This window comes from Lolium perenne, chromosome 4 (genome assembly GCF_019359855.2).
Source record: "Lolium perenne isolate Kyuss_39 chromosome 4, Kyuss_2.0, whole genome shotgun sequence".
NCBI classification, from domain to species: domain Eukaryota; kingdom Viridiplantae; phylum Streptophyta; class Magnoliopsida; order Poales; family Poaceae; genus Lolium; species Lolium perenne.
This window is the reverse complement of record NC_067247.2, coordinates 37039193-37051589: the sequence shown is the minus strand read 5'-3', so window position 1 is coordinate 37051589 and position 12397 is coordinate 37039193. Positions and strand designations below refer to the sequence as shown.

Genomic DNA, 12397 nt, shown 5'->3' with positions numbered 1-12397 from the left:
AAATGGCGTCGTCGTCGGTGAACGGACGACGACGCGCCGCCCGCGCCAGCGCCCTTGCCCGGGCCCTGGACTTCTTCCTTGCAGCCGCCTTGTCGTCCGCCGCCTCCTGCGCCTCCAACCGGGCGAACTTGGTGTCGGAGTCCTCCTCCTCCTCCTGGCCCTCCTCCTCGTCCTCAGCGTCGCTGGCAGCGCCGCCTCCGTCCTCCTCCTGGCCTTCACTGCCATTGCCGCCTCCGTCCTCCTCCTCCTCACTCGGCGTGGAGGCAGGGTCACTGGGCGTGGAGCCCGGATCGCTTGGCGTCGCAGGGGATTCCCACCACTGCAGAAATCCAGGCGACTTGCCCTCGCTCTCCGAGTCGAACGGCAGCGTGTAGTCGCTCATGGCGTGCCGGTGTTGGAGAAGAAGAACAAGACGAAGAAGAAGGAGGCGGTTGAACTTGAATTACCGTAGACACGGGGGTTATAATGTGCGGGGATTAACGGCGGCGCGTATAACGAAGAGGCCGGCGGTTGCTCTTCCACGGCGGTTCGGCGCTCCATTGCGGCGATTGATCGGCACGATTGCCACACCGGCGCGCGTTCTGAATTCGAGGCCGATCGAATCTGGGTCGGTGCCATGAGGGCCCGTGGGGAAGCGAGCGGACGCTAGGAGCGACCGCGGAGTATCCGCGGAGACGCAAACCTGGCGCATATTTTGGCCAGGTTTGCATCTCCGCGGACGGTCCGGTCACTTTGCGTCGCCCCGCTGGAGATGGTGCCAGACGCATTTCCGGTCCACGCGGATGCAAACTTTACGTCGGGCCGGCTGAAGATGCCCTAAACGAGGAGCAAAGCCGCCCGGACGTGGCTGTCCTGGGCCTCGTGTTGCTGGGCCACTCTTGGGAGGCGTCGGATTGACACCCCCTTGTAAAGAGGGGCGCCGGCGAAGCCCCCTATGCCACCTCGCCGCCGCCGTGCGCTCAGCTGCGGAAAGAGACCGGCAATCGAGATACGAGATGGTGCCTTTGAAATTCCTCTCACGCTGGATTCCTCGTCTCTCCAATGTCGCCACCACTCCTGCCTCAGCGAACCGCCTCGCCTATACAGCTCGACCTCTCCTCACTGCATCTGGTAGGCCTCGCTGGAGGCCATCAGCGCTTGCACAACGAGTTCCTCCAGGCTTCCCTGCATTCAGTTCACCTAGCCGTCGTCTTTCCAGGTGAGTTCTCTTCTTCTCATGCCAATGAATTTATTGTTTCCCCGAGCAAGCACTCTGCCATTACCCAAGACATGGAGGATGCTGATACGACCAAGGTCATTACTCGTTGTAGCTATGCCCCTCCCGCCAATAATGTTGAAGATGAGAGGAAAAGAAGCGGGAACGACAGTTTTTGTTTTAAAGATGCTTCTGGGACAGCCTTGGAGGTCATGGATAGCAAACCTGATGCACCTGGAGAAGTTTTGGCTGCAGCAGCGATGCCTGATTATGTAGAGGAGATATTTCCAAATAGCAGCCATCGTGACGGTTCCATATACAGCGGCACAGACCATTGGAAAACTGATTATCGTATTTCTGACCGTAATGAGAGTAAGTGATCTTTTTCCCTTTTTATTTTTATTTTGTTACGGAGTATTAGGGAACTTTTCAAGCTAGAGTCAACTGATATATTGTCTCCTGAAATCTCGATGTTAATTATTCTTTGCTCTGTTTACGCTTTACTAATTGATGGCGGTGCGATGGCTCTTATAAAGGGAAATCTAGTACTTTCTCCGTCCCACCAAAAGTGTCTCAATTTTATCAAATTTAAATGTATCTGCTCACTAGATAGCGTCTAGATACATCCAAATTTTGACAAAGTTTAGACACTTTTGGTGGAACGGAGGGAGTAGAATATTACCTAGGGGTTTCACTGATTGGTGTTTGCAAAAGTTGGAAACATCCACTCCCACGTCCTGAAAAGGATGTCTCGGGTTTGTCTAAATTCGGATGTTTCTAGGCACTACACTATTTAGTTTCTAGATACATATGAATTTAAACAAATCTAAGCCATCCTTTTTAGGACAGAGGGAGTAACAATTGCACCTTTGGGCTTGCACCATTGGCCGTTGTCTTTGTCTGCCCCTGTCATTCCTCGTTTTTGCCCCTAGCCCACCTCGCCCCAAAGCACAGGATAGCATACTTTCGGCTGTGATTCACCAGACATTATATCTCCTCCCTCTTCTGATTGTTCAGATAACTCCCTAAACCATTTTTCAGGTCAGCTTTACCCTGCTTCCCATCTCCAATTTTTCCCCCGAAATCGTGTTCAGTTCACTCCAGAATGATGTTTATCTCTTTTTATTCCTCATAAAAGTATCTTTTATGTGAAAATTTGTGTGACAGATTGCATCCTCTCCTCTGCTACATCACTTCATTCCTTTTAGCATGTATGTGCGCATAAATTTTTTTAGCCAGGTTTGGTGCTCCCCACATATGCAGATACTCTTGGGAAACCATGAAAATATTTATATGTAGGATATGATGTTATCTCTACCATCGGGAAAAAGTCAACATAAATGAGGACTTACAAAAGGAGAAAACAAAAGAAAATAAATTTCATCAGGGGTGAAATAACCAGTCTTGGTAGTTCTTGGAGTGTAGTGAACCGTGGTATAGTTTATGAGGTTGTGCATTAAATGGAAATTTTCTTTCCTGAGGTGATTATATATTACTCTCTTCTTAGAGTTCCAGTCCATTGCATGCCATCAAGATGAAAATAATTACAGCCCAGTTTTTTGAGAGCACATGCCCTCTGCATGATTTGCAGAAGATTTTTTTTTTAGATAAAAGGCCAAACGGCCCAACGTTAAATTAATAACGCCATCAACGGCGAAGAGGATACAAAGAGCTGAACCCAGCTTACACGGTAACACTACACCCACACACAAGAACCGGGCTAACAAAGAGCTACAACCAGGTGCAGGGATCAAAGAAACGGCTAAGGCTAGACTACTCCGAGGAAGGGCAAACACTGGACGGGCTGCGTTGTCGTGCCGGAGCTCACCCTAGAGCTCGGGGAACCGACAAACACACCGCACCAACAGACCAACTCCATTGTTGTAGATCGCCACCGGAAGATCAGCGCCACCCACGCACCGCAGCTGAAGCACCAAGGCAGAACCCAGACAAAGGAAACCGCGGGCGCAGAACACCATGACAGCCTTGCCCATGCTGGCCAGGCGGAGGACCAACGCCGCAGCACCGCCACTCCACCACACCAACATCGGAGAACCGCACGCCGTGAGCTCCAAGGCGGCATCTTCAAGAAGAGAACGACGCATGAACGCCGCTACCGCCCGATCGAAGATCTTGGGCTTTCACCCGGAGCACGCAGAACGACCGAGAGCCGCCGCACCAACGCCTTCAAGAAGGGGACGACGACCGTAGCCGCCGCCGTTGAGGCCCTCACGGGCAAGGGTTTCCCCAGGCAAATGCGCTCCGTCGCCCGCAAGGAGGTAGCCAACGCGGAAGCATCAGCCAAACCACCCCCACACCGCGCAGTTCGCCAGACCCTCGTCGCCCACACGACCGAGGAACCCAGCCAGCCCCAGAGTCTTTGGCTCGCCCGCCAACCAGCAAGACTCCCACCGCCCAGGGCCGCCACCCCGGAGACCCTGCTGAGCACACCGAAGAGCTGAAGAAACCAAGATTCACCCCTGTGAGATCGCCGAAGAACGGCGAAACAGCGAAAGAAGCTCCCTTTCTAGATCGATGCCTGAGAGCCCCCTTGGCTGTCTGCGCCATCGGATCTGGGGCGGGGGAGGGGTGACGGCCAAGGGGCCAAGACCCCTGCCGTGGCCCGGGCGCGCGGCCCTCCCCGGCCAGGATCTCCATCCGCCGTCCCTGCCGCGCCGCCAGCCAGGCTGAGGACGCGCAGGTCCCTCGCTGGGCGCATCTGGTCACCCCGCCAGATCGGGCGCCAGCACGCGTCCCCCGCAACCGTCGCCGACAGGACGCCGGCAACCGCCGCGAGCATGCCGAGCACACGCAGCCGCCACGCCGCCGCAGATCAGCCACGCCGCCGCGCCCCACGCCAGCGCCGCGCCCCCGCCGACAGCACCAGCCCGCGCCACCACCGCCGGACGAGGGGGAAGAGAGGCCCCGCCGCCGCCCACGCCCCGGGACTTTGCCCGGCAGCGCTCCCGGCGGCGGCGAGGGAGAGGGGAAGGAGGGGAGGGGGCCGGCGGCGCCTAAACTAGGGTTTCGCCCCGCCGCTCGCGGGAGCGGGCAGGGCGAAGAGTTTTTCGGTTCCGTCCTCTAGCTGAGAATCTGCAGCACCTCCATGATGCTAATTAGTCTGATTTGCAGAAGATAGGAAGATACAACCGTGCAGCTCAGAGTGCAGCCAAGCCCAGTTCCTACTTCTCTTCCTCACATTGTTCTGATTCTTCAGTCTTCTTGTCGCTCTCCAGCAAGCATGAACACTGAAAGGTTCTTCAACAAGAGGCACCAGTCTCCATCCATACGAGCATTTCCGGTGTGACTGCCAATGCCTCCAGCCCTGACAGGCTGACACCCACTAATTGTAGTATTCCAAATTTCATGCTGGACAAAGCAGTGTGCAACTCTTAACAGTGGGGTCATGTTTTGCCAAATGAGCGACGAGTTCTTCCAGTTTCCATTCCGAAACCACAAACAGTTTCATAGTTTCCAAAGCAACCGTGTAGCTGCTTCACTGAACATTTAAGCACCTGTTCAAAACTACTGCCCACATGCATTCTTATGATTTTAGCTAGGACCGCCCACTTTCTATTAGAGACAGCACACTGGAAGAACGTATGTTGGATGGATTCCTTGTAGAAAACATGATCAAACTTGGACTCCTGGTACTACTTTCTTTTTCCTTGGGGTTTCCTAGATTTTTTTTTCAACGGAGCAAAATTCTTACTAAAAAGAACAACGGTAGTTTCACTTGGATGAGAGGGAATAGGACCGTGGAATCCTTAAATGGCATGTTTACTTTTCGTATGGCAAGCATTCGTTTCTTTTATTACTTTCCAATTCTGATAAAACTTGTTTCTTTAAAGCTTGGCTGGAGGCAATGATGTTTTCAGATCCCACAGATTGCAGAATGCGCAATGGAACTTGCATGTCACACACAAGTTGTCACATGTTGCAGTTTTTGTCATTAAGGTTGGCTAAAGTTCCTGCGGAGCTTGGCTCAGTCGAGTTATATGGATACATTGCAGCTCGGGATAATATGAATCCATTACTTAATTATATCGTTAATTTTAGCAGGGATGATCCCATCATGGTGAAGCAGGTGTGTGCATGTCTGAACTTTTTCAATGAATAAGTCTATTAATAACCCATCATCGAAGCAGGCATTTGGGTCCATGGGATCTTTTGAGCCAAGAAAAAAAACCATTAGCCACTTCTATGCCAAGTCTTGTATTATAAAATGATGATTTTCTATAAGAACAAGAATAAATTATGAAACTATGTTTCACTTAGTTCGTTAGTCAATAGAAAATCAAATAGAGTATTTCTGTACTCTTTGTTGCTATCAAGTAAACTATGAAAAATTGATTCCATTCATTTATAGGCATATAAACATGCATAACATGAATGATCCCATCACGACATTTATTACTTACAAGCTTATCTAATTAAGTATTTGCGATTGTAAACAAAATCAAATAAATAGCATGAGCTGATTTTCCTTTCTAACACCGTTATCTTTGTTTGATATGTGGAGAAAATCTTGGCCGTCAATTATAGAACATGCCTTTAACTGAATTTCAAATATTGCTACAAGTAAAACATTGTAAAGGGAGTATTCAAATTTAGATATTTCTTACTTTTGTTCGGTTATGTAGGGCTCTCTCATCAACATGTCTGGCCCTAAGCGAGGGATCGAATTGGTCGGTACTATTCTAATCGAATATGACATGAAGATCAAGGCAGGCAAAGATGAAAAAGAAGATCTACAGGTCATCGATGGTGTATCATGCTTGGATAACATAGACACATGGGATCGTACCCCGTTCACATTTCGCATCGAGGGCGATTGTGGCGCAATTGATGTAGGTGTCTCACGTGTTAGCTTTGCGTATGAGGCGACCATCGAAGTTGTTGTCTCACAAGTTCAAAACGGTTTCAGCATGTGTGTCGGTTGTTTTACCAGTGGGTTAGATGAAGAAATCCGGCTCTTTGATGGTGCTATTGGTGGGTCATGTGTCCTAAAGAGGTCTGTGGTTGCTGTATCGAGCGATGATGAGATGGAATTGAAGTTGAAGATAGCTCCAGACTCGTGCACCCCTGCTGAATACTGCTGTTGCTTCGAGGCGAAGAAGCATGGGCGTGCTACTCAAGAGATATACACTGGTTTTGCATTAATCACGGTGAAGGTGACTTGGTCTACTCTAATTAAGCCAAGAAGAACAGTAACAACCTTAGCCTGAACTTTTTCAAAAATAAAAAGGTTGGGTCTATGATGAATGAGGCAAGAGTAAGCAAAGAAGCTAAGGTAGTTTATTGTTGTCGGCCTGTGTGGCAGGAACCAAATACTCTACTAATGATGTTACATCCGCCGAGGCCCACATGATCATTTAGTCTCAGATGGACGTGGAAGAGAGGATGATTGTCAAGGATTCGGTGACAAGTGTCAGGCAGGAGCTACATCCATAGCCCAGATAGAGGCTGCTCGTGAGGCTGTGATAGAAGAAGTGGTAGCAGAAGCCTAAATAGTATAGAAGCAGAAGCTGGTCACGCAGCAGGAGTTGATCACGTAGCTGCAGCCAGAGTCGTAGCAGGAGCAGAAGCCGTGATCAGGGTGCAGGATCAGAATGCAGGCCGCGAGCAAGATCTTGCTTAGATGTGCCGCCACTGAAGTGGGGCCTGTTTTAGCTGGGCCCATACCTGTACCTTGACCAGTAGTGGATGTTGCTGCACTCAAACCTGGACAATTGTTTGCCGGCGTATCTGATGTCACCTATGTCGCCTGGTGGCTTGGTTCAGGTCCAGCATGGGTGGGGGCAATGCCAACATCAGAGGTGCATAAACTTACCAGCCTTCTCATGGGAATGATCTTGTGATACCAACAAGCTTTTCTGCAGCTGAAAATTCTGCAGTTCAGCAGAATGCCCCATGATGTAAGCTGGTAATTATCTATACAACTTTGTGTTATACGGGTGCCTTTATTTTCCTGTCCGTTATATGAAAAGACCTAACAACTGCCATAATTGATGTGTAGGAGTCCCTCAAAAAAAGATATGATTAGGAGGATATATCTTATACTCCGTCAGATTATTATATTTTCTGAGCTTTCACTTCAACCTTTAGGTGGTGCAACGAACGTAATCCAACTATGTTAAGGTTAAAGCAAACTGAGATATCATATCAAAATCATGCTAACTTGTCATTTTTATTATGATTCTTGATGTAAGGATCGGGTTGTAGTTTATGGGACAATTGTCTCTGCTACTCTCTCTTTCTGCATGGAAGGCAACAAACTGGACAAAGCAATTTGTAGGGATGTGGAAGTGGGATAATCAAATTCGGATTTATTAAGAAGGAAAAAAGAGAGTCTAGAGTCTAGAATGAAAGTCAAATGAAAGTTAGTGCCACGTATCCCACTTCTGCATCCTTGGCAATTTCTCAATACATTGAAGTTTAGGAATAAATGTTAAAGTAACTACGGCGGTATACACTTGTCCTAATGCATCTCCATTGCACTCATGAAATTTTTCAGTCTTAAATTCATTTTTTTGCAAGGCATGGCAGTACATATGTATTGGCTGTGTACAAATATAATGCATTTCTTATAGTATGAATGAAAATTCTCACGAGTTTTCATATTTTAGATAGCTCATATATGATTTTTTCACTGCATTTTAGGTGGATAGACCAGGGGCAGGGGCAGGGGCAGGGGCGGAGCCACACCCTGGGCAACCCTGGCCACGGCATGGGACGTTACTGTAGCCACAGTCAATGAAGGTGGCCCGGGGCGCTATGATATTCTGCCTAGGGCAGGTTCACCTGGACGGCCATACTGAAAACATTGATAGAATTGCAAAGATTGTCATTTGTGAAACTGAGTTGTATTCCTGTTCTCCAGACCTGTACCTCTTATGCAGGTGCCTGATTATCCCGGACTCCTTGTAGATTGTTTTGTTTTCTTCCTTCTCCGGTAGGGATGATTGGTCCATGTGATGTAAATTTCCCCGTAGATGCAGCTGGATAAATGCTGATAGGATTGAGATGTTATTTCCGTGCTGTTGTGAACTTGTGATTCGGCAATTCTTTGCTCTTGGCGATCTGGTTTGCCGGTTTGTTTCTAGATTTGTGAAACATATGTGGCTCCTAAATTATTGCACCACAACACAAATTACTCTTGGTTGTAGTCATTCATACTTCACGAAGAGATTACACCAGTTCAACTTTTGGAGTGGCATTAGCCATTGCCATGATTGGGCTGCTTGTTTGCAAGAACTTGAGGAGATTAAATTCTACGCCTTTCACTCTGCAAATCTTTATGACAAATCAATTTTTTGTTGATAAATATATTCTTAATTCTTTGTTGATAAATGAAGTTGGAGCTTTGTAGAAAGCCGTGTATTTACAAACAGAGTTACTACTACTACCTATAAGTCTCTCCTGATGCAGAAGGTGACAATGTTTCTTAGTCCACTCCCACTCCCAGTGCTTGTCTTTGTCGACACATCAGTTTTGCTGTCTCCGTGGTGTATATTTAGCGAGGATAAACGTGTTAAAGTATATAAATAATCGGTTGGCATGGCTACAGATGGGCTCGACAATTTGGCCCAGAACGCAAGAGGCCGCATGACATGTCCAGTCGAGCCACGTCCCGACTCACGAGCAGGCTCTATAAATAGTTTCAACTAATTACATGCATCGGCTTAAGAAAACCTTCTCGGCGGCGGAGAGTACGCTCGGGCTGTTTTGGGTTTTCCAAATCTTAGGAGATCCATCGATGGACGCCGCCCCGCCGCCAGTGACGGAGGAGCCGCCGGCCCAGGACTGGTCGCTGCTGCCCCTCGACCTGCTCTCCGCGGTCTTCGTCAGGCTCGGCTTGGTCGAGGTCCTCAGGGGCGCAGGCATGGTGTGCCGCTCGTGGCTCGACGCGGCGAAGGTGCCAGACCTGTGGCGTGTCGTGGACATGGAGAACCACATTATCGCTTTCGAGTACTTAGACGTGTGGCGCGCGAGGGCGAAGGCGGCCGTCGACCGTTCCGATGGACACCTTCGGGAGTTCGCCGGGAGGCGGTTTGTCAACGCGGAGCTCATGCAGTATATCGTGGAAAGGTGTGTTTTCTTTCATCATCTAGACATCTACGAATCCTTCCATCCTCAAATAATTGTATGTTAGTACTCCCTCCATCTCAGTTTACTAGTCTTCCCCGTATTTCTCGGTTGCTAATTTGATCTATATAATTTAAATTATATAATGTAAAAATTATATCATTAGAAAATAGAATATCTAAACTTTCTAATAATATAATTTTTATAACATATAACTAATTCTACCTTGATCAAATTTACGATCTAGGGGTCGCGCACGCCTAATAAACTGTGAGAGAGGGAGTACATGTTTTAAGTCAAACCTTTTTATAACTTTGATCAACTCACTAGAAGCAGTATTTATGACACTAAATTAATATTGCTAGATTTATCTTGACATGTAATTTAATAATATAGTAATTTGATGTCACATATGTTGGTATTTTCCTGTAAAAATTGGTCAAATTAAAAATATTTGACTTCTAGAAAAGGAAAACGCACACTTATTCAAGAACGGAGAGAATAAATCTATCCTTCGGTAACACTGAAACGGTGCCATACAAACTTTTTTTTGCAGGTCACCTTTACTGACAACCCTTCGTCTTGTATCCTGCTCGTCCGGTGTCTTCAGTTACCGACTCGCCAGTCTTATGAGAGAGTCACCTCTTAGGGAGCTCCGTTCCCTTATACTTGAGAACGTTGACATCACCGTGAAAAAACTGACCTCTGTCCTTAAGAGGTGTCCTGCCTTGGAGGTTCTTACTGTCCGCGATTGTTCAGGTATGTACGTGGAAGATGAGGAGACCCTGCGAGCGAAATTCGCCCGGATCAAGACCCTGACGTTCGAGTGTGAGGATGATGATGGCGGCTGCTGCTGTGGTTGTGATTTCTAGAGCCGTGAAGTCGACTTACCATTATTATTTTCGAAGATGAGAGGACAGATTAAGCATGACTTGAGTACTCCCGATCTTTATGATCGGTACCATTTATGAGGCTGTACCCTCTTTGTTTATGGCACTACGGGAAAGACAGGCGCTGCAGTGCGGCCGATCGCACGGCAAAGAGCCTATTTTGCACGGCAAAGGCTTTGCCGTGCGTCGACGCACGGCAACGTCTGCACGGCATAGTCTCCGACGGCAAAGGCAACATTGCCGTGCGCATGACCAACATGCCCGGCAAAGGGCTTTTCCGTGCGCGCGTTGCGTTGCCGTGCGGCAGCCGCTTTGCCGTGCGAGCCATCGTTGCCGTGCGTGCGCCTCGTTGCCGTGCGGCTGTTCTTTGCCGTGCGGCAGATTCTTTGCCGTGCGGCCACCCTTTGCCGTGCGGCCACCCTTTGCCGTGCGGCAACACTTTGCCGTGCGGCCACGCCCCAGCACGCACGGCAAAACTCCCTCCAGGCACGCAGAGCAGCATACCAGGTCTACAGGCTTGCGCCACGTGGCGCCTTTGCCGTGTGTATGCACACGGCAAAGTGACCAAATGTCCTTTGCCGTATGCATACACACGGCAAAGGCCCCTGGTTTTTTCATTTTTTTTCTGTTTTTCTTTAATCCCTGCATTTCAAAATTGCATTTCACATATATATAACATATACAACATATATATTCACCATAGCATCACCAAACACATGAACAACACCACAAATACATCGAGCACACATAGTTTATGCATAACAAGTGCAATGTCCACAAATACATCAACACACATCAAGTACAAGTACAATCCATAACAAGTGTAATGTCCACAAATCCATCAAGACCATGCCATCAACCTTATTGTCCTCCTCCGCTTCCGCCGGCCTCATCGCCATTTCCTTGTGACATATTATCTATAAGGTTGATGGAATGAACATTTGCATTTGCATTTGCATATTGAACACTTGAATAAGTACAAGTAGCGGGTTGGGCACAAGAGGACTCACCGAGGTTCATGCTCCGGATGATGTTCATGTTGTTGACGGTGATAGGTGTCCCCGGGGTATGAGTGGGCGGTGGCGGCATCCACGGCAGGGAGTAAGGTGGAGGAGGAAGACTCCCCGGTGGAGAAGACAGAGCCGTCTGGCTCATCAGCCAGCTCATCTGTGCCTGCTGCTGCTGCTGTTGCATCTGCTGCATCATCTGTGTCTGCTGCTGCTGGTACTGCAGAATCTGCTGCTCCATGTCTTCCCTTTGCTCCTGGGCCGCCTGCTCCTTCGCTGCCATCTCCTCCTACGTTGTGTTGCCGCGATGTCATTAACATTTCAATGGAAAGCATTTAAAGGAAATGTAGAGACCCGAGGAAGAACATACCCGTAACCGCTCGATAGCTAGATCCGAAGCCCGTGGCCGGGGCTCTACCTCAGGCTGGCCGCTCTTATGACCACGACGGATCTGGCGGAGAGAGGGAACCCTCGCTGGGTCGACGCACCCGTCACCAAACCATAGGCGGCCATGCTTCAAGCCTTCTCCCGCAAGCACCGCGACCTCAGGGTCAAAGTCCTCGGCCTCTGGATTGGCGTCCTCGCCGTACTTCTGCTTGAACTTGGAGACATACGACGTGCACTGGGTCTCGGATTGCGGGTTAACCCACACGGACCCCGTCTCAGGATCAGGCGTCTTCCTTTGCTTCATCTTCTTTAGCACGGCAAAGACGTTAGGCTTCGCTCCTGTCCTGACTTCCTGCAAAAGAGAACATGTAATTGAGTGAAGTGACACACCCTTGCGGAGTTAACAAATATATAACATGAATTCAAAGAATGAAGGAACCATTAATTTGCTCACCTCCTTCTGCAGGTGAAGAGAGATGGGGATGCTGCCTTGGATATGCGATCCACCTCGCATCTCTGCCCGCTTCGCCTTGCCCTCCTCGTGCTTCTTGAGGTACTGGGGGCATGTCCACCACATGACCATCGCACGAAAGCACCTATCGTCGTTGCCGACGTACTGAGGAGGGTTCTACATGCACAAGATAAACCCATTATGGTAAAATAAACTACATGGCGATAAAGAAATCAATAACACATAAATGCAAATACCTGCAAGTACTGCCACGGCTGCATGAGCGTGTCGCGAGCGTCCTCCTTACTCATGTGGACGAAGCGGTCGGCGTGCCAGTCGCGGACGCATTGAATACGTGCCTCGTAGTGCATGCCAGTCA

The 12397-nt window shown here is 48.9% G+C and overlaps 2 protein-coding genes across 2 annotated transcripts; both read left to right on the top strand.

Moving 5' to 3' along the window:
* Window positions 1-893: 893 nt before the first annotated feature.
* LOC127292184 (uncharacterized) lies at window positions 894-8227 on the top strand. Its single transcript, XM_051321544.2, has 5 exons — window positions 894-1198; window positions 1311-1567; window positions 5047-5282; window positions 5839-7121; window positions 7859-8227. The coding sequence occupies exons 1-4, from the start codon at window positions 996-998 to the stop codon at window positions 6421-6423; spliced, it is 1281 nt and encodes a 426-aa protein (XP_051177504.1). The 5' UTR covers window positions 894-995; the 3' UTR covers window positions 6424-7121; window positions 7859-8227.
* A 727-nt stretch (window positions 8228-8954) lies between these two features.
* LOC127346692 (F-box protein SKIP19-like) lies at window positions 8955-10155 on the top strand. The gene is made up of 2 exons (XM_051372969.1): window positions 8955-9286; window positions 9840-10155. The coding sequence occupies exons 1-2, from the start codon at window positions 8955-8957 to the stop codon at window positions 10153-10155; spliced, it is 648 nt and encodes a 215-aa protein (XP_051228929.1).
* The last annotated feature ends 2242 nt before the right edge of the window (window positions 10156-12397 follow it).